The sequence below is a fragment of the Halichoeres trimaculatus genome, unplaced genomic scaffold (assembly GCF_033239565.1).
Source record: "Halichoeres trimaculatus isolate MK-OKI-2021-1 unplaced genomic scaffold, fHalTri1.1 fHalTri1_scaffold_20, whole genome shotgun sequence".
Classification (NCBI taxonomy): domain Eukaryota; kingdom Metazoa; phylum Chordata; class Actinopteri; order Labriformes; family Labridae; genus Halichoeres; species Halichoeres trimaculatus.
Window position 1 is genome coordinate 18,246,715 of NW_027437198.1, and position 21,216 is coordinate 18,267,930.

Genomic DNA, 21,216 nt, shown 5'->3' on the forward strand with positions numbered 1-21,216 from the left:
GTGAGATGAAGTGAAAGTCCTCCCACATTCTCTCTGCAGTCTCACGAACTCTTGTCTACCAAGTGCTGATGACAGCAGCATAGTAAGTAGTACAGTATTTTCCTTTATTTTTTCAGCAAACACCAAAGAAATAACTTATTAACGTTCACCCTTAAAAGATTCAAACATTATATGATCATTGCAGGCTTAATGCCTGTCTGTTTGGCTCTGCGTAGGAGCTATTTTCTGTCACTGTAGGTTTCTGTGTGTAGAAAGCACAGCAAACTCTGTACAGCACTGCCCTCCTAAGCAGGATGTACACCCATGGGTCCAGTATCTGATTCCAGGAGGCCAAGCGCAATCCCAAAAGAATAAACCCATCTCTTTCATGTTCAGTGGCCCGGGGGTGTTGGTTGAATTGCACCACAAGGATGTGAATCTAGAATAGACAGCACAAAATTAGTCCTGAGTTGTAGCTGTTAACACCAATTTCTTTAGGAATATGTGACCAGGTGAAGTATAATGTAATTCTGCATACTAACATAAGAGTACACTCACAAGAAAAGGGCCCCAGCACACACAGGAAACCACTGTAATCACTGCCAGTTGCACCATCATTTCTAAGTCCAACGAACAAAACGTAGATGAAGTTGATGCAGATGACAAGTGACGGGTTCGTTGCGCTCCTGGTTTAGTATTAACAGTGTTGGACTTTATTCTGGCTTTCAGTAAAGCTACACTGCTCAGTATGTTACACAGAAGGGACAGAGCGAGTGCAGTGAGGCCCAGACAGGAGAAGATCAGGACCATATTTGTATCAGCTTTAGACTTCGATCCATGGACAGGCAGGAAACACCATGTTCCTGGGAACTGTGTGGTGTAAGTCCCTACAGCAAATAAAGGCAAAACTGCTAAGAAAAGAGCAAGAGAGGAGAGGAAAAACACAACGCGGACCATGTGAGCCAATGTGACCATTGCAGCATGAAAAAAGGGCTGGGTGATGGCCACGCAGCGCTCCACTGCCATAGCACATCCTAACAGCAAAGGACATAAGCCAAAAAACACCATAGTTGCCCCAAAGATCTGACAGAATTCTTTGGTGGGCTTCCCTGCCTGCATTTTATTCCTCTGTTTCATGTGAAGATACAAAGCAAAGGCCCCTGGGATCACATGACCTCCTAGGTCAGCTAAAAGCAGCGCCACTGTTAACAGCAGAAACGGTGCTTTGGATCGGCGGCGGAACCGGACTCGGGACTTAGCCAGGATACCCAGAGCTGTGAGGTTGCAGATGGCACCAAATGTCATTGTAAAGCAGGACATCCCTAAGCCTGAAGATTTGATTGGCGGCCCAGTGCTGCTGTTCTGTCCTGACTGTTCAGACAAATTGATCTTCAGGCTTTGATGAAAGGTGGAGGGTGAAGAAGTGGAGAATAAAGTCATCAGAATTGATGATGTCCCCATCTTCAGTGTCATCTACAGAAAATCAAAGCAAACAATTAGTTTTTATTTTTTACTTCTTGTGGACATTTTAATTTACTTTAGATGTTGTGCAGGACATATGAGAGGTCTAAAATGAAAGGGTTTAAAAAGGATCCTGGGTATTTTTTCATCACCACCAAATCACAAGTAGAGTAAAGACTTGTTGTGAGGGAAAGGCCAAAGGTCCAAGCTTAAGTTAAAATCCAGAAAGCAGTGTTTGCCCTGAGTGCATGCTTTCAAGCTTTCAACATACTTTATAGTCACTGTGGTGTGGAAATGTGCAGAACTTTGGGGGGAACTTTCATCACTTTTTTGTCAGTTTTCCCCTTGTGACATAAAACCAGAATCCTTTCTTTTTTTAATCCTTGCATACCATCTCGGGTCAAATTCGATCAGGTATCCAGAAACAGATTTTAGAGCATTGGTGAATGGTTGTTTTAGAGTATCTTGAAACTGTGTAGGTCATGTTTGTCACCACTGTCCCATAAAAACAAAAAACAAAACACACAGTTCAAATGGGGGCTTCAACACTGTCATGGAAAACCATGCTGTGCAGGTGCCTCAGGGTGAAAATGTTCCTCATCTCACTCCCCCATGACCTTTCACCTGCTTTACTTTATCTTCACCACCTGATGGAATCATCATCACCATTCCCACCCCACAGCTCTTCGCATAGTTGTATTCACAACATCCAAATTTTATTAGCTACGGCCTTTCCCACCCTTTTAAAATCTGTTAGAATAAATTTAACATGATTTAATTTGTTTGACTTTGCTTTGAAATGTTTGCCGTATAGAAACTTAAATATCAAAGCGTAAAATCCATTTACAATACCTAACAGTTTCTGTAAGGATATTCACTTTTTTGATTCCTAGCTTTCATCTGATTCAGACTAAGTCGTACTGTACACAGGTTGTCTGAGGTACGTGGGTTATAGTCATTAGCGTGCCCTCTAAAAGATTCCACTAGCTGACAGATCGTGACCACAGAAGACAGATGAGAGTCATAAAGTGCAGCTTAATTTGATATGCATTGTTTCCATCTTCTGGTGATAAAGAATGCTTTTATCTTTGTGGATCCTTGTGCCAAAAACAACACCTCAGAGCTGAACAGCCCTTTTTTTCTTGATGTTGTAATTTACTGTAGTATTATTAAATTTAATTTTGCATTTCTGACTGTTATCTTTATCCTGCTTTATTAATGTGCACCTACACAGAGAGAGGCAGTTACCCCGGAGGGACTGAGGGAATTACTGCAAAGCTGCATGTTGAAAAGGCGTCCATATTCATGATTAAAGCATTAGTTGAAACTCTTAATCTCTTATTTGGCTGTGTTCGTAAGGCCAAACAAAATGTTTCAAAGGGATTTTGAGGAAAACTTCCTGTTGTTTGCCATTTTGCATCATGTCTTTGAAATCTAAAGGTTTCTCTTTTAAACTTTAGAGAAATCGAAGTCATGAGTAATTATAGAATAAATTTGACATCAGAAATCAATAAAAAAGCTAATCTTCCAAATATAGATCTAAATTTTTCTAACTATCATCCTTTATGCTGGACACATATTTCAGCATGCGTACACTTCTTCCTGAGAACATTAGGTTTTTTGGAACATACTGTACTCAACATAAAGTGATCCAATATTCAAAGGCAAGTATTGTGCACTATTAAAAGTTGGAATTCAACTTACCTCAAGATGACTTTCGAGGAAGGCTAGACTGTTTAGAATTTCTCAGAATAAACTTCAGAGGACTAATGTGTCCGTCTTGTTTGCAGCCACATTCAGTTATCACTGTTCACAATCATCTGCTCTTCTTCTCCTCCCTTGCTTTTCCTCTCCCTTTCGGACATTATCTCTTTCTCACTGGTCCGGCCATCTCTCTCTAGAGGCTCAGCAGCTATTTTATCTGCACATGCTGGACCTGCACTTTCCATCCTCCTTCCCCCTCTGGATGTACCACTTCCGCCTCTTCATCTCTTCCACTCATCCCCTTGAACTAGTACAGGTTTCAGCCATCACTTCCATTCTGTAATATTGATCCAGTGCTGGATGAATAATTAAGCAGTGAAAAAAGTAATCGCTAATGCCAACATTATCTTGTTTACTCTCTGGAAACCTCACTCCTTGATAACCAAAGGGATTCTTTTACTCCGCTGCTACTGTGAAGATTATCACCCATCAGAGCGACATAAACATTATCACAGAGTCAGATAGTCGAGGAGTTTCAAGGAGTTTGATAATTAGGTGCCTTGTGGGTGTCTTGTTTTAATGTGGGAATCCTGTTTAGTGAGTAAAGAAATTCAGTTCCCACTCTGAACATCATGGCTTATAGTTGAAGGAGGGATGTTTTGATTAATCTGCATGGGATTCAGTTTTTTTTTTCTGTAATATATGTGCTTTTAACTATATAAGGTTTATTTGTGAAAATGAAGAAGCAACAACAAGGCTGAATTCATTTATAATAATCATTTCTGTTTCTTACATAAACAGGATGAAAGACATGATGATCTTGTGTTTCCTTAAGTGCTTTTCTCTGTCAGATAAGTCTTCCCACCGTAAGTCAAGAGTTATGTAAGTCTGAGCATCAGACAGGAAGGAAGACAGTATCATCACATAGGTTCAGAGAAGAAGACTTTTTGTTCAGGTTTTTACAAGACTTTTTACTTCTCTGTTACATAATTTTTTTTATCTGTTTCTGGACATCAGAAACCAGCAAATTAATCTGTGTTCATCACTGCTTTACAACTATTTGATCTATAAATGCTGCTTAAATAGCAGTGGTAGAAATTCTCTATTAGATTTTAGCTATGCTCTCCCTAAAAAACAATTATTTCAGTGCTGCCTTCAGAAATTATAATAATGATAATAACAATAAAAACATTTTTTAAAAATCATATCGATCCTTTTGTTGGGGGTTTGGAAAAATACAAATCTTGGCCTCTGAACCCTTTTTTGTGATCAGATATTTTATTTATTATCAGAGTGAAGGTTTGATCACATGTCAGCACAAGAACTACATTTACAAAAAATAAAAAACAATAGGAATACTTGGGAGAAATAGGTATATGTACATTTATTTTCACAAAAAATCTAGTTTCTCAGAGCAGCTCGTGTCTAGTGTGTGTGCCCATGAGCATAGTGTCTTTCTGTGAAGCTCCAACATGCAGACAGCAGAGGGGCAGGCGAGAAAGGAAATGCAGCTAAATGCTGTAAAACCTAGCCTAGCTTTTACAATTGTGTAAATCATATTTATCTTTTGAATGTCAAAAAGAAATTTAAATTTCACTCCTCAAACTGAAAATCTTCCTGCATTTAGTAGCTATTGAGACCCTGCATATTTTTTTTTCATTGTTTTTTTTTTTTTTTTTTTTAAATACAGCCTATTCACAGTGTTAGGCCAGGAGCATTGATGCTGCTCTTTAAAAAGGTGTAAGAGCTCTTAAAGAAAAATAAATTCAAGTGTTGCATCAAAAAGGGCAAGTTTTGTGGCGAGAAACTGATTACAGCACAGTTCTTTCAGACGACCAACACTACATTATAGTCAGTCTTTGTGTTAATGGTCTTATTTGCTTTCATAGTTTGTAAAAAGTTTAAATATGAGGGGTCTGTATTGAGCTACAAAAAAGCTTTTAAAATGATAGACAAAAATGATAATGAAATCTCTATAACTCCAGTTCTGAAACATTTATTCATCAAACCCAGTAAAAAGATCTATTTTCAAACATTTAGATACAATAAAAAATGTTTCTGGATGAAGAAAGAACGTGGTTACATACAGAATTGTCCAGCAATACATTCATTCTTACCTGTTCTCATATTTACAGTTCATTTCTGCCTCATAGGTGTCCTTTCTATTGGTTCCATATTTTGGACAGGGTATGTAAAAAGTCTGTCTCAACACGTTTTAAATTTTCTTTTTTGGTTAAAACAAAGCATGAAGCACCCTGCACAGGTCCCTTTAATGACATTTTTTGTTTCACCTCTAAAAACATGACATCTTGTAGATTTGGAACACACAATGGGCGCAAATTGTCTCCAGTTTTAGTTAGATTAACACAACACTCAGGTCCTGAGAATAGTCTGAAAATAGTTATCCCACAGATGAAGGTTGTTTCTCCTTTTAAAGAAAATCCTCAATTTTAAATAAGTTATAAAACACATTGCAGTTACATTTAAAAACCGTAAACACATCATGTTGAATCATAAATTAAGGAAATGTTAAGAAGTATTCTATTTACAATGTTTAGCAGTGAAGCACTCTGTTGCATTTGCTAGAAATGGCAGGGCAGTGGATGGCTGAATGTAAGAGACTGACTCCTCCAGCTTGCTTCTTTGTCATTGTGCAGTTCCTCAGATGTGACAGTCCCCCGTGTCCTGGGTGCTCTTAGAGCCCTGAGGATCACAAAGAGGGCAAATCAGTTTGAATAACTTTTTCATTTTCTTTTGCATAACCCTGGTGTCTCTTTGCTGAACACCAGGGATAATGGAATTACTCTCCCTCATAATTTGATGATAGCTGTGTTAGGAAAGTAAACATGGAAGCCAAATTAATCTTACATCTGACTTTTCAAGCAAAATGCTGCTCTCATATGAATGTGAAATGTAACATTATCAGAAAATACAGTTTGACTTCATTCCACCAGAATCAGAAATACTGAAAAATAGAAATAACTCTGTACCTGAGCTTTGCTGGAGTGTGAGGAACTGAACTCTGAGTATCTCTTCTTCCTGGGTGCACAGAACTTGGACAGGATGTTTCCATACTCCTCCCTCACCTTCACATAAGAGAAGATTAGTAGCTTCTCTGAAAAGCAGCAGTTTTTCTTAAAGGTACAGTGTGAGATATATACGGCTGTGTGACAGAACCAACTATATAACACTCAGAAATATTTCACTATTTCTTTTATATTGGTACAAAGAGCGGGTCCCCTGTTTATGTATGCATGCATGAAGTAGAAGAGGAGGAGGAAGAAAGAAAATGAGTATGTTTAATAGTTTTAGAGGATTGTGACTGACCTGTTTAGAAAAGAGACAGTGCATGACAAAGAGCATCACCCCCTGCAAGCTCCCAAAGATGGTGAACAGATAGGACATAACGACTGTGCCCTCATCAAACTGGAAACATCCGAATATCCACATGGTGCCCAGCACACACAGCTGAGCCACTGCAGTAATTGTGAACGCCCTGTAGAGGGCGACAAAGATATACAAAGGTCAAGTCTGAGGCACTTCAGTTCTGAAACTAACATACGCACATAGGAATGTAGACATGCATACAAATCCTGTAGGATTTCAGTCACTCACTTTATTTTCTGCAGTTTGTCCAGGTCAGGGTTCAAGCTGGAGAACTTCTGTGCCAACTTCCACACAGTGATGAGAAAGAAGAATATGTTTATCTGAAAGGCAGCAGAGCAGAGGCTTAAAAAAAGCAAGACAGTTTCAGTGTGCTTTTACCTTTATGGTTTAATTCTTACTTACAATGATAATAAAACAAGCAGGGCCGAAGAAACTCCAGATGAAATCCAACGCCAACCAACAGCTGCAGAGGACAATTCATTGTTATTAAGCAGACTGTGAACATTACCGTGGATTGAAGTGTAAATTCTTACTCAACATGACATCAGTAGAGGGAGCTTACTGTTTCTTTGTGCCATATCCCTGAGCATTAACTGAGGCAGAGACAGCGACGATTACAGCTGGGACTCCATAACCACCTGCCATCATGTAGAGGGTTTTGAAGCTGGTGTTAAAGACCAGAACTACCATCCTGAAGAGTTGTATGCCCTCCAGGCACATCCAGCAGAATGCAGCCAGGTAGAAGAAATGCAGCAACCCTGCCACCACTGCACAGCCAGCCTAAGACAGGGAGAGGAAGATGAAGAGGAGGATGCTGAGAAATGCGGACAAATAGATATGTAGTTAAAGAGTTTTTCTGCTTTGTATTGGAAAAACTTATGAGTGTTTTATATCAGTATTTACATGGTTCTCTGTACGTGAGATGCCTGTGAGGAAGATGAAGTTGGCAATGAAGAGGCTGATGCAGAGGTGCAGGTGAATGGTGGTTCTCGGGCTTTGGATGGAGCGGATTAACCAGAACGTCAGGATGCAGATGAACAGGCAGACAAGAGACAGTGACAGACCCACCCACGTGATGAGCTGCAGCTCAAACCTGTCCTGTTGAGAGAAAGAGCAAGAAAGGTCACCAAAAAAAAAAAAATCAGCTGTAAAGTCTGAACACTTGGTAAAATTTGTTTTTAAGGGTCTGAACCTCTGTCTCATGGAGTGCCATGAGCACAGCAAAGCTGCTCAGATGGTTGCAGGAGCACACAGTGTAGTCAGGCTTGGACTCCACCACACTACAGCCCTGAGCAGACCATGTCCCTCCGTCCTCTGAGGAGTTCCAAAACACGCATGAATGGTTGAATTTATTTTGCTGTAAAACAACACAGAGACACTGAGTTTTAGAAGATTCCTCTTTGGGGATTCTTCTTTTTTAACATCCTGAACAGAAAATGGTATACTACCTTTTCAAGGTGGTACAGAGTTAACTTGATGGGCTCTTGGAGATGGTGTGTGTCTCTGTTGCTGACAGAAACAGTCACAACCTTTGAGTTGATCTTAAAACGTTGGTCCTTTTTTTGTTTCATTCCGCTGAAGAAGCCGTCTGCAGATTCTTCCAGGTTTTTATAGCTCAACATAGACACCATTGTAAAGCCTTTCACAACCACAAGCAGAAAAACAAAGCATTTAATGGACATCCATAATGACATTCAAAAGTGGTTACGTATGTGTTAATTACAGACATAGTTGTTACCAGGATAAGAGGAGGGATCCCCTGCAGCTGTCTCCATCTGGATGTCCAGCTGAGCTCGCTTGGATGACAAAACCTGAGCTCCTTGTGGTAACACAGCCCCTTTATGCAACAACAGCTGCAGCTCTGAACCAAGACACAAAGAAAGCCTTTTATCCCACCTGCTCTATGTCTGTTTCGTAATACTCAATAGTTGACCCCAATAAAAGAGAAATATACTAAAAAGCAGAACAACTATTTTATAAAAAAGAGCCATGATTGTGGTCAGATTTATGTTTAACCTGTGTGTGTGCTGGATCTGTTAGTTCCTGGGGGCTTCAGAAAAGGCCCTATAAGCTTCACTGTGTTTTCCACCAAATTCAGAAAGGTGGAGACTTTCCTGTTATCTTTGAAGGCTTCACTGGACAAGAGCTTGTCGATCGCAGACAGCAGTTTCTGTGGGTCCAAAGGAGAAGAAAAGAGGGGAGGGAAGGCAACAGGAGCAACATGAGAAACAGGAGACAGAGTCAGACTGAGACAGACTTTCAGGCTGCACACCGACTCAGGTCAACATAAACAGTCTACAGAATGGTCCATCCACATCTGAGAAACATGTGACAGGGTCTGGCGGAGGCAGGTCTTCCTGTTTCTGCTGTTTCTGTGCTGCTTGTGAGGAAGCAAAGATTTTTTTTTCTTTTTGCAAAATCACAAAGCATGGCAATGACTTTGTGTGACTGTACCTCTAGTAAGCCCTCTCCATCAAGCTTTGTTGGACTCTCGCTCTCTGTAAGTTCCAGACAGCTTTGATTCAACTGCACCACCAGATTACGGGCAACCGAAAATGACTGTAGGAACAGGAAAGTCTTAGGCAACAGACATTTGGCGTATGGTGGAACTTCATGAGAGTTCCTGTTGCATTACCTCTTTCAGAAGGCTTGCATCTCTGAAAACATCACATCTTAATTCTGAGAAAACAGGAAGTTTCGTATCATTAACTGTTCTTACTGGCGACATACAATCTAATCATGTGAAGGTGCCTAAGGTTCAAACATCAACAACAACAATAAACAAACACTCATTTTGTAATACATGGTGAAGTGCTGTTCTGTTCTTACCTGTGCAGTAAAACCTATTATTACCATAGTTGGTGAACCCAGAATGGCACGCACAGGAATGACCATCAGGTTCACGGTGGCAGGTTCCATTCCCACAGATTGTCTTATCGACCTTACATATGTCTACATGGAAACAAAATCAGGGGAGAAGGAATGTTTCTTTTGAGTTTCAGTCAGAGCTAATGGAACAATAGAGAAACTGTTCCTTCCGTAGGTTTTCCAAAATGTTTTATTTTTCAATTTAAAATTTCGTTTCTAAGAGACTTTTTTTTTTTACCCCTTTTTTTACCCTTCCCCTTGGCCATTAAAATAGAGGGCCAAGGGGAAGGGGTTGACGAAGGGGTAAGACAAAAGAGAAAGGGAAAGACTGACATTTGGGATTCATACGTTTACGCCTGTCGTCCACACGAAACCACAGCTTTACAACATTAAAAACTATGTTTTCTGAAAATTACGGCCAAAGTGAAGATTTTGGAAAACTCCACTTTCATGGTTTCGTGTTGATGCCGGTAAACAGAGTTTTCGGTTCTCAAACGTCACAGCTGAATCACAGGGGCACATTCTGATTGGCTGGCATGGGTTTTACGTCAGGAAAACACTGCCCATTATGCTTTAGCTTCTTAACGAGCTGCTGAATGTGAAGCTTAAAAGATAGTGTATCATCAATTAGGAAACCCGAGAATTTATAAGATGAGACAAGCTTCATAACTTTACCCTGAGACGTGATTATAGAAAGCAAGTCGTGTTGTTTAGTCTTTGAGTTACTAAGCATCATGAGTTTGTTTTTTTCAGGGTGTAAGGGCAACTTTAACCCCTGATCGAGACCTCTACAGCAATTCTGTAAATGCTTCTATTAACACAAAAGTGCCACATAAACATAACACAGGCCTGCTATCTATCCATGTAGTGTATGTTGACAGGTGAACACTTCTGAAAACATGTCTGAATGCAATATAAAGCTTAATCTGTCAGATTTTATTCTGAAAGGTGATGCAGGGTTTGATAGGCCTCACCTTCACATTGCTCTTGATTCCCGGTGTAGCTCAATTTGCCAGATTGTAGTCCAAAGCCGGCCTTACAGTCACATTGATAACTGCCCTCTGTGTTGTTGCAGGTTGCATTAGGATCACAAACATTGTCTCTTTGGCATTCATCAATATCTGTATAAGGGAAGAAACATATCAGAGAAAAGCTAAGAGAAGAAAGCATCACCTGGTCAGAGTTTTTTTCACACCATACATAAACCACAATGGTTCATATCCCTGCAGCACTCACAGAACTCACTGATTTTTAAAGTGTCACTAGTAGGCAGCTTACCCCGACATTCAGCATTGTCATCATGACCAAAACTTTTGTTTCCAGTCGTAGAAATGAATCCATCCTTACAAGTGCAGGAATAAAAGGGAATTGCATTTTTGCACATGGCATTCGGTCCGCAGATGCCTTTTTGAGTCACACACTCATTGGTATCTTGAATAAATGAATGGATGTACAAGAGGATACATTTTAAGTGACAGATAAAGCTACAGATTTGAATAGTCACTATCATGGAGACACAATATGGAGCAACTTACCTTGACATACTGCAGAAGTATCAGCTGTAAAATTCACAGTACCCAATGATGAGATTTCACCCTTAAGACACTCGCAGAAGAAGCTGCCAACTGTGTTGTGACAGATTGCTCTTCCACATAGAGTAAGCTCGCCATTAGTCACTGAACATTCATTAACATCTGGATTTAAGAAATAAGAACAGAGACACATAAGACATCGGAAATGTTTAGATTACACCAGTTAGTCTTTACTTCAACATATATAGAGACACACATATATTTGAAATCTAACTTTTATGAAATATATCTTTCTACATTCACTAAGTGGTGCCATTAAAAGCATGTTTGTATCAGAAATCGTCTAAGGGGGCTGATGCAGTTTTGCATTTCTTACCAATGTAGTGAGTTCCGTTAGGAGAAGGAATGAACCCATTTTTGGGAGGCAAGTCTGACAGAACTGCAAGTAGGGAGAGATGCAGGGCTGAAAAAAAGGGCAGTTTTTCCTTTAGTTAACGACATTTTGAATAGAAATGCAACAATACTGTAAACCTCCATACTTGACTCCTTTAAAAAAATAATTCTGGGACATTGCACGGCCACACCACAGTCAAATTTGACATCACAAATAACATGCTATGTGTGTTTTTTTTTTTTAAAAACAGCACAAGTCAATTCCTTCATTCGACCCGTGCATTTCCTCACATTGTCCCAACAGCATCTGCGCCCCAGTTAAAATGAACAACACATGGCCGCCTGCTTTGCTTCCTATGTGTAAGGAAACATCAGATGGCATGGCATGAGCACAAAGCAGCATTACATTCTCTGGCACTACGAGTGCAGAGTCAGTCCTCTGTGGCTGCACAAATGGCACCAGATGGAGGCAACATACAGTGTGGAGAAAAAGGAGTGGTTAAAACTAATAAAGGTGTCATTACTGTTTCATATACCGGTAGTATAGTATAGTATAGTATAGTATAGTATAGTATAGTATAGTATAGTATACACTCATCGGCCACTTTATTAGGCACACCTGTCAAACTGCTCGTTAATACAAATTTCTAATCAGCCAATCACATGGCAGCAACTTAATGCATTTAGGCATGTCGACCTGGTCAAGACGATCTGCTGCAGTTCAAACCAAGCATCAGAATGGGAAAGAAAGGTGATTTTAGTGACTTTGAACATGGCATGGTTGTTGGTGCCAGACAGGCTGGTCTGAGTATTTCAGAAACTGCTGATCTACTGGTATTTTCATGCACAAACATCTGCGTGATCTGGGTTTACAGAGAATGGTCCCAAAAAGAGAAAATATCCAGTATGCGGCAGTTGTGTGGGCCAGAATGCCTTGTTGATGCCAGAGGTCAGAGGAGAATGGACAGACTGGTTGGAGCTGAGAGAAAGACAACAGTAACTCAAAAAACCACTGGTTACAACTGAGGTCTGTATAAGAGCATCTCTGAACACACAACACGTCCAACCTTGGGGCAGATGGGCTACAGCAGCAGAAGAGTGGGGTGCCACTCCTGCCAGCTAAGAACAGAAAACTGAGGCTACAATTCACACAGGCTCACCAAAATTGGACAATAGAAGATTGGAAAAACGTTGCCTGGTCTGATGAGTCTGGATTTCTGCTCCACATTCAGATGGTAGGGTCAGAATTTGGCATCAACAACATGAAAACATGGATCCATCCTGCCTTGTATCAACGCTTCAGGCTGGTGGTGGTGTAACGATGTGGGGGATTATTTTCTTGGCACACTTTGGGCCCCTTAGTACCAATTGAGCATCATTTCAACGCCACAGCCTACCTGAGTATTGTTGCTGACCATGTCCATCCCTTTATGACCACAGTGTACCCATCATCTGATGGCTACTTCCAGCAGGATAACGCTCCATGTCATAAAGCTGGAATCATCTCAGACTCGTTTCTTGAACCTGACAATAAGTTCCCTGTACTCAAATGGCCTCCACAGTCCCTAGATCTCAATCCAATAGAGCACCTTTGGGATGTGGTGGAACGGGAGATTCTCATCATGGATGTTCAGCCTACAAATCTGCAGCAACTGTGTGATGCTATCATGTCAATATGGACCAAACTCTCTGAGGAACGTTTCCAGTACCTCGTTGAATCTATGCCATGAAGGACTAAGGCAGTTCTGAAGGCAAAAGGGGTCCAACCTGTTACTAGCAAGGTGTACCAAATAAAGTGGCCAGTATAGTATAGTATAGTATAGTATAGTATAGTATAGTATAGTATAGTATAGTATAGTATAGTATAGTATAGTACAGTATAGTACAGTATAGTATAGTACAGTACAGTATAAAACAAACAAATGGGTTATTAGTGTTCATTTCATTCTATCAGGAATGAACTCCTTTTGTTTTACTGTTTGACAATATTTTTAAGGTATAGTTTGCATTTTCCTCCTTTATAAAGTGAAGATGACTTATTTACTTTTTAACAGTACTTGTATTACCAGGGCTCCCAATCAACTTGAGGAACCATCTCAAGAACTGGGCCCAGGTTGTCAGCTGCTGCTGGTTCTTGTGCCTTTCCTTCGAGATATTTGCTCCATGAATTTGCTCCAATTGACTTCACAATTTACCTGATCGTGTCCCTAAAATTCTAGGGTCAGAAAATGTTGAATAAAAAAAGTGGCTGGCGGATTTGGGTTAACACTCTGGTTGTGTTGTAGTTGAGCTAAACACAAACTATAAGTGTCGTAACTTTTGGCAACACTGGAGTTTTTGCCTCTCAGAGCTGATGCGTAAGGCTGTGGTCTCTGTCAGGCCACAAGTAATGAGGACACCAGGAGATGAGCTCATAGTGTATAAATATCTCTTAAAAGCAGGAGAACAGAGCTCCTCTGTGCAGCAGGGCTCAGATAATGAACTGCTGGCAGAGAAAATGCGTCACTCCCCCTCTTTTACGCCGAGTTTGGGTTATCTACTGTTATGAGGTTTGGACTCACACAGGATCTTCTGCAGTTAAAAACAATCACTTAGAAAGACTTAAACAAGACAGATTTATTCCCAGTAGAAAGTTTTTGACAGACAAAAAAAATAGATTCATTGATTGTTCTTTTTTTAAAAATAGACTTAAATTCACTTCTTAGCCACATTTTTCAAAATGTATAAACTTCCTCTTTTAAAGTCTTCCAGGGTACATGATTCAGTCAAAGATTCATTACAAATACTAGCTTAATCGTAGAAGTGCTGTTGAGTTCTTTTCTTGGTCTAAAATGTAATTTATACAAGACCCTACTTGTAAAAGTTTTCATGCGTCTGCAGCCAGTTCATTTTCCCCCCTTGGACCACAGAACATTTTAAAACTTCCTCAGCAGATGATTTTCCATCCAAACTGTGAAAATGGATGACAGATGTGACTCACCCAGAATCCGGAGGGTCCACCTGCCGGCCATGCTGGAGAGGGAAACACTGTCAAAAGTACAGATCTCTCTTTTTCTCTTCTCTTCTCTTCTCTTCTCTTCTCTTCTCTTCTCTTCTCTTCTCTTCTCTTCTCTTCTCTTCTCTTCTCTTCTCTTCTCTTCTCTTCTCTTCTCTTCTCTCCTGTCACAAAACAGTCCCACTTGTTGTTTCAGTAACTAAAAAACTCCCTTAAAAGAAAAAAAAAAAAAAGCGTTAAAAAAGGTGTCACAGTGAATGCTGATACCAGCAAATAAAGTGCAAATAAATGCTGGTGTTATTGGCTTCTCAGTCCATATTGTATCTGTTCACACTGTGACCCTCCCTTTCTTCTTTTAATCTTCTATACCTCTCCCAATCTTCATCTGCTCTTATTATGGAAGAGACATGCTGAGATGACTGGATTTTGCTGATGAGTGGTTCCTCTCTTTCGCTCCCTCCCTCTAAGTGACAGAAATATGTGGGGGAGCTCAGCCTGGAGTTACTTTTCAGGCACTTCTGCTCTTGTTGGGGTGGAGTTACACTGAAAGGAAATGACTGTGCCAACTCATTCAACTCTGCTGCTTTGACAGTTAGATTCCCCAAACAATGATTTTTTTCCTGTTTTTTTTTTTTCTTACCCCACAGGTAATTTAGTTTCTATCAGTATCTCTTGTCAGTCTCACTCCCCCTCTGTTGGCCCGGGGGTCACTCAGAGGGTCAGGGGAAGTGAAGTCTGTTCATTGTTCAAACAAAGTCCTGCTGGTGGGTTTGTGCTTCTATTAGCAGAGTTTTAGCTCACAGTCTGCTAATAATGGTGATGACATACATATAGCTTTTCCCTGCAGTTCTAACTGGGTCTGTTGGAGACAATGAAACAATGGCAGCCTCATTTGGAAAGTGATTTAAAAAACTGAAGAGTGTATATTTCTATATTTGCTACAAATCCCCTGGAGGCATATGAAACTACTGTCTGTAAACAGAGAGAAAGAAAGTCATGGAAATAAGCTTTCATAGAGAAACAAGAAAATTTCTACGGATTGCAACAAACAAAGATCTTTATCTTTACTTACATCATACGTAGGAGTAAGACTTGATTCTTCTACCACATATTTTGATATTCACTTCCCCTGCGTCAGATCTTGACTTGACACCTTTTACTGCACACAGGACATGCACATGTACCACAGGCCTTCTATAAGAGTAACTAAATAGAACAAAACAAATAGTTAATTTTTCAGCAACTTTTCTTGTGCTCAGCTCACAGCGGAAAGGTTGCCCTCAGGTCAGAACACACTGTGACAAAGCTAAAAAGCCGGCTACATGATTGTTGCATAATTTCACACCTATAAACAATGAGGGGAGCTGCGGGCTTCAGGGGCCTGGGGACATTGTGATAACAGACGACAGGCCTCTGAGGAGCTGTGACATGTACTAACAACAGCATGACCCATGGAAAAAGCTGCAGTACATCTATATTTACAAGAAAAGACTAATTTGTTCCATTTGTGATGTAGCTACTAAAATGTTTCACACACTCTGAAATCAACCTCCAAGTCAGACTGAGTTGTTAAGCTGCATGTTCAAACATCTGATTTATGAGATAAGTAAACAGAGCTATGAGACGACTTGATAGAAAGCAGAACAGAAAGACAGGGCATGACGAGAGGAAGCGTTTACCGAGCACATATTTGCAAAAGTGGAAGCAGAGTTGATGCATCTTGGGGGTTTTTTTGGCAGAAAGTTTTTTTGTAGCAAATCTTATATAACATAGGCACTGGTTTTTAACTGAGGTCCACAGCACATACTCTACCCTGTGACTAGAATTGGTTTTACATTATTCTAAAAGTGGGGACAGATCAACCATCTCACACTCAACATCACCCCACATATTATCTATATTTACTGTTCAGCAGATTTTGTGAAGGTCCTCTATCCAAAAACTTTTTCATCAGCTTTCTTTTCTTTCTACTCTGCCAGAGCAAAAACAGTGAGGAAGTTGTGATAACTTCATAAAATCAAATCACACTTTATTTAGAGAACACTTTTCATACATAAGGATGTACAGCAAAAAGTGCAAAAGCAACCCCCCACCAATTCCCACACCACCCTAGGCCCTAACCCCAGCACATACACTCCTACACATACACCCACCCACCTACCCATCTACTCCCCCCACAGAGGAGCCAGGTCAGGAAACACACTCACCTCCACTCGCGGCCCAAGGCCAGGTCACCTCCTTGCCTGCACCCACCTTGGTGCAGGCAAGCGAGGGTCCCACAGCAGCTAGGCACCACCACAGACCTCCTGCCTAAGTTGATGTTCACCACAAGGCAGAAACAGCCCTGCCAGAACCAGCTGCAGGCCCCAGTGCAGAGGGTCCCCTGCTGAGGAAACACTGGAGATATGGAATAAAAACACAAGACAAAAACATAAAACTACTGAAGATACGGTAACAACATAAAACTACATAGCTTAAGAAAATAAACTGTCAATAAAAGGGCTAAAATATAAATTGCATAATTTAATAAATAAATCAATTACATTGAACAAATAAATCCAACACTTAAAAAAGGTCAAAAATAGTAAAAGGAAGAAATTAGTTAAAAGCCAAGTGAAATAAGTGGGTCTTGAGCCTGCTTTTAAAAATATGAACGTTCTCTGCGGCCCTCAGGTCCTCTGGCAGGCCGTCCAATGATGGGGGTCATAGTGCTGGAAAGATACCTTACTGAAAATTTGTATTCTGGCTTTGGAGACTATAAAAAGGCCAGTGCCAGAGGAGCTTTGAGGGTCCACGAGGGTTCATTTGGTAAAAGCTATTCTGAAAGATAAGAAGGCCCAAGACCCCTAAGACATTCAAAAACCATTAAAAGGACCTTAAAATCAAGGCTTGTTTTCACCTTTTGTATGTTTTGTGTTGGCTGTATGTTTATTTTCTTCAATTTGGTTGACATCTCCTTCATCCATCCTCCTCCTTTTTTGTATTTTTACATCCCTCAATCATTTCTGCAGTTTCCTTCTCTCTTTTTCTTTCTACTTACTTGTGACTGATCAGCTAGTGATCAAAATTTGTGCTTTCCAGATATATTAAGTTATTTTATAAATATACTCAGTTTTGTTTACTGGTGGTTGCTTAGAAAGAGTTTCTACATATTACCAACAGGAAAAGGTGACATTATAAACCACAGGTTTTCTCCCTGCTCTTGTTACTGTGAATCAAGAGCTGTTGTCATGGGGTTTTGACCAATCACAATCAAGTATTTAAGACAGAAAATTTTATGTGAAGCCAACAAAAATGTTCAAATTATCTTTGGAAGGGATCAAATAAGAAATAAATGGACTTAAGCCATAACAAAATGTGGGCACACTTTTGTTTATAAGCATAATAGAGAGCTGATCTTCAAAAAGCCTTGAAGAAGTGATTTGTTAAGCCATCAAATATTACCTCTCTGTTTTAGATTCATCAATCTGACCCACTTCACTCAGCTAAATGGACTTGTTCACCGCAGTAAAATTCTGGCTTCTTTTTCAAAGTCGAAGAGAAGTTTCCTGCCAGTATGATCATGGCAAGCATCCAGGGCTTATCCTGTTATCTTACATGCTTCTTCCTGCCTGCACAAAGATAGTGTACATATGGAGTTTTGTATGTTTTGTGTTGGCTGTGTTTTGGTTTTGTTTCCATCTGAGTTCTCAAACAATAAGGAGGGACCTGAATGTAGCCCAGCTGTCTCAACAACTTCCTGACAAACTCTGAACACAGAGGTCAGTCTGAGTCTGAGCAGTCTGCTCACATTTTCTGTCTTAAGCTTAGAGAAATGACATTTTTTCCCTTTACTTTTTTGTGTTTTTAATTATTTCCAGCTTTATAAAACTGATGACGTAACCACGGACATTTACTTGGTCTGTGAAAATGACTCCATCATGTGTGTGTGTTATTCTTGCGCCAGCAGTCGACTCATCTCAGAGATGTAATTGAAAAGCTTGTTGAGACTGAAAGCTTCAGAAACTGTTTTTTAGCCTTAACTGGGGTTTTTTGTTCCACCGCATGTTGTGGGGAACTTTCATCTGTGGCAGGTGGTTGGCGGTGAGGAAATAGTGCTGACCTTTTACTTGGTAAACCTCACGCTGGTGTTTGGCTGAGCTGTTAGCTCTTCCTGCTTCATTCTGTCTAGAAAGGAAAAAAAATAGCCTTAATAGTAAAAGAAAGTCTGACCACCAAAACTTAATCCCTTTCTTGTCTCTGTGTGACTTTGTCTATAGGAAACAAAAGAGTTGGATAAACTAAACAGTTTCACTAAGGTTCTTCTCTCTTTATGACATTAACTTCGGACTTTGAGGAGGGTGAAGCTTCTATGTTACATATCCTGAATAAATATTTAGTCCAGAAAAAAAATCCTCTCTTAATCAAGAGAGGAATGACAGACAGGGCCCTTGTGTGTATGACAGAGTTTACTAAGCCCCTTCTTCGTTTTTAGAATTAAGAACTCTTGAATATCACACAGTTTATTGAATCATTGCCTAGAGTTCAACAGCTCATGAGAGTATTCTACTATGAAGCTAAAACTGTATGTATTAGTGCCACATTTTAAGCAAACAAAAAAGGTCTGATGAGATATTCAGAGCTGCTGTTTTACCAATCTGTTGACAGAAACTCTGTTTTAGTTATCAAAGCTATTTTCAACTACTTTTGTGTTTAAAGCTGATAAAGTTGATTCTGGTGTGTTATATAACTGAAATGTTTACATCCGATAGATGCTGGATGTTGTGGTGATGATACCAACAACACTTGTGAATGCAGCACCCTGTCCCTCTGAGCTGACTGCCTGTGCTCACTGCCACCGCAAAGAGACGTTTCTCTTATATAGCTGTAAAAATAGCTGTCATGTACATAGGGGAACTATCGTCATTCTGCTCACACCTTTAAGCTGAGCTTTTATTTTCAGAAGGGGAAGTGGTGGCGGACTTTTCACAGTCAAAATAACCTTTTGAACTGCTGCTTGAGTGATGGAAACTTGTTCCAACTATAACCACACAATAAATGTCTGTGTATGAATTAGTTTCAAAGAACTGATGAGCCTGCAGTGTCAGTTTGAGCAAGATAACAGAATATGATGAAGAACAGAAAAACTGGATTTTAAAGAACACAGTATCACCCACTGAGCCAAATTTCACTCTTTCTGTATGATGACTGGTGTGAAAAAAGCACTTTTCATGCTTAACACACCCAATGACCATACATACAACAGAATTTCTTAAAGAATATTTGAGATCTATAAATGGCAACCTTTGTCCCTTTAATCAACAGTGAATTATATTCAGTGTCAAGGATTATCAAACTCTTTAATGTGGTTGTTTCTAGGCATACTCATGTACAGTGCAAAAAATTGAAATCTTATCAAGTGTTTTTCTCTTGTTTTTAGTAAAAAATATCTTTTTAGACTTGAAATGAGCCACATTCGCCTGACTAGCCCAGAAAGTGTCTTATTTCAAGTTATTCGAAGACAAAAATGAGGTCTAAATTGTTTGTAACAAGCAAAAAAAAAATCTGCCAGTAGGGTAAGAGAAAAATATAATCTGCCACTGCCAGATTTGTTTTCTTGTTACAGGCTGTTTAGACCTCATTTTTGTCTTCAAATAACTTGAAATAAGACACTTTCTGGGCTAGTCAGGCAAATGTGGCTCATATCATCTCTAAAAGAACATTTTCATTGAAACGAAGACAAAAACATTTGAAAGGTTCCAGTTTTTTGCAGTGTATTTATTACTTTGCAATCATTAAGGAAGGAAATGAGGTCCACTTAAAGTGCTTTTCCCTTTGTTGCTGCTAAGTGAAAAAGGCTTTTTTTTCTGAGAAGTAGATCTAATAGTTGCACCAGCTTAAGGTAAGATAACAAAACTAAGCTGCCCACTGTGAAAGTTTTTGTCAGTCAAATGACATTATTTAGTGGATATATGTGTGTTTTGCAAGGTCGCCCAGTGTGTGCTCTGTCTATATTCAACTGCAAATACCTGAAACAGCAAGTTCCCAAAAGATGGGCTTAAGTAACATGCCACTTCAGTGTGTTTACAGGACAATTTTTTTTATCTGCTTATCTTTAAATAGGAAAAGAGAAATAAAAAAATAAAATCTAAATACAAATTAAAAAAACATATATATATGAAAATAAATAAAGTTAGTTGTGTAATCTGCTGAGACTAGTGTGTTTTCCAGGTTGATAATCAAACAGCTTAGAATCCAAACCTAATAAAAGGAAATTCATTTAGTAGCAAGAAAATGCACCTCCACTTATTGGTTTTAAATTTTAAGGTGGATCTGCTACCTCAGCAACTTCAACAAGTTCAAGGAAACTCCCCTAAATGCTGATACCAGCATTTCACACACAGTTGGTTTACATGTACAGTAGCAAAGCCAGGGGGCAGCTTCAGGGTGAATGATCAAACCATGTTTTATATGAACAGGGAAAACCTGCTCTGCACTACTCTCTCAAATCTCCCAGCTTCAAATCTGGCTCTTTAAGACTACAAAAAAATTTAAACTGACGTGATCTAAATTTCTTATTGCATCCTTGCTGAAGTGTGGTTGCCTGGTTTTAAATTGTCTTTACTTAGCTTGACAGGGAGGTTTAAACGTTTACTCACGTGAGCGCCTCTTTCATTCACAGGCCTCCCTTTGTACTCTTCCGGTATATCTCTGACAGTTAACTGTGCCAACAAACTGCACTTGATTAAGCTGATCACTTTAGTGATTATGTGCATTGTGTAGGTTTTGCTTCAGGCATAAACTGGTCTTCCTATATTTTTTAGGCTAAAGAATTCTGTGCGTGGAAAGGTTTTGGGGTTTCACTGTCAGGAGGAACAGTGACATCTGGTGGCAGGGTGGAATTAATGACAATCAGTA

At 39.7% G+C, this 21,216-nt stretch overlaps 2 protein-coding genes across 7 annotated transcripts; both read right to left on the bottom strand.

Annotated features, from left to right (window-relative positions):
- Window positions 1–14: 14 nt before the first annotated feature.
- On the bottom strand, window positions 15–3,337 carry ptger1c (prostaglandin E receptor 1c (subtype EP1)). Its single transcript, XM_074697441.1, has 3 exons — window positions 3,145–3,337; window positions 538–1,452; window positions 15–418 (listed from the first exon to the last, which is right to left on the bottom strand). Exons 2-3 carry the CDS (start codon window positions 1,450–1,452, stop codon window positions 176–178), a joined length of 1,158 nt encoding a protein of 385 aa, XP_074553542.1. The 5' UTR covers window positions 3,145–3,337; the 3' UTR covers window positions 15–175.
- Window positions 3,338–4,554: 1,217 nt separating this feature from the next.
- adgre5a (adhesion G protein-coupled receptor E5a) lies at window positions 4,555–21,165 on the bottom strand. Of its 6 annotated transcripts, none has more exons than XM_074697421.1 (22): window positions 20,958–21,165; window positions 16,527–16,716; window positions 15,392–15,478; window positions 14,305–14,483; window positions 11,308–11,394; window positions 10,935–11,093; window positions 10,678–10,830; window positions 10,374–10,520; window positions 9,361–9,483; window positions 9,167–9,210; window positions 8,986–9,090; window positions 8,548–8,701; window positions 8,270–8,392; window positions 7,980–8,170; window positions 7,724–7,888; window positions 7,435–7,629; window positions 7,094–7,311; window positions 6,934–6,994; window positions 6,760–6,851; window positions 6,472–6,640; window positions 6,135–6,230; window positions 4,555–5,847 (listed from the first exon to the last, which is right to left on the bottom strand). In XM_074697421.1, exons 3-22 carry the CDS (start codon window positions 15,394–15,396, stop codon window positions 5,806–5,808), a joined length of 2,508 nt encoding a protein of 835 aa, XP_074553522.1. In that variant the 5' UTR covers window positions 15,397–15,478; window positions 16,527–16,716; window positions 20,958–21,165; the 3' UTR covers window positions 4,555–5,805. The 6 variants fall into 6 exon arrangements, with proteins under 6 accessions (XP_074553522.1, XP_074553521.1, XP_074553527.1 ...); XM_074697420.1 differs by having other exon boundaries at window positions 15,392–15,525; XM_074697426.1 differs by having other exon boundaries at window positions 14,305–14,478; window positions 15,392–15,525; window positions 20,958–21,164.
- Window positions 21,166–21,216: the final 51 nt, after the last annotated feature.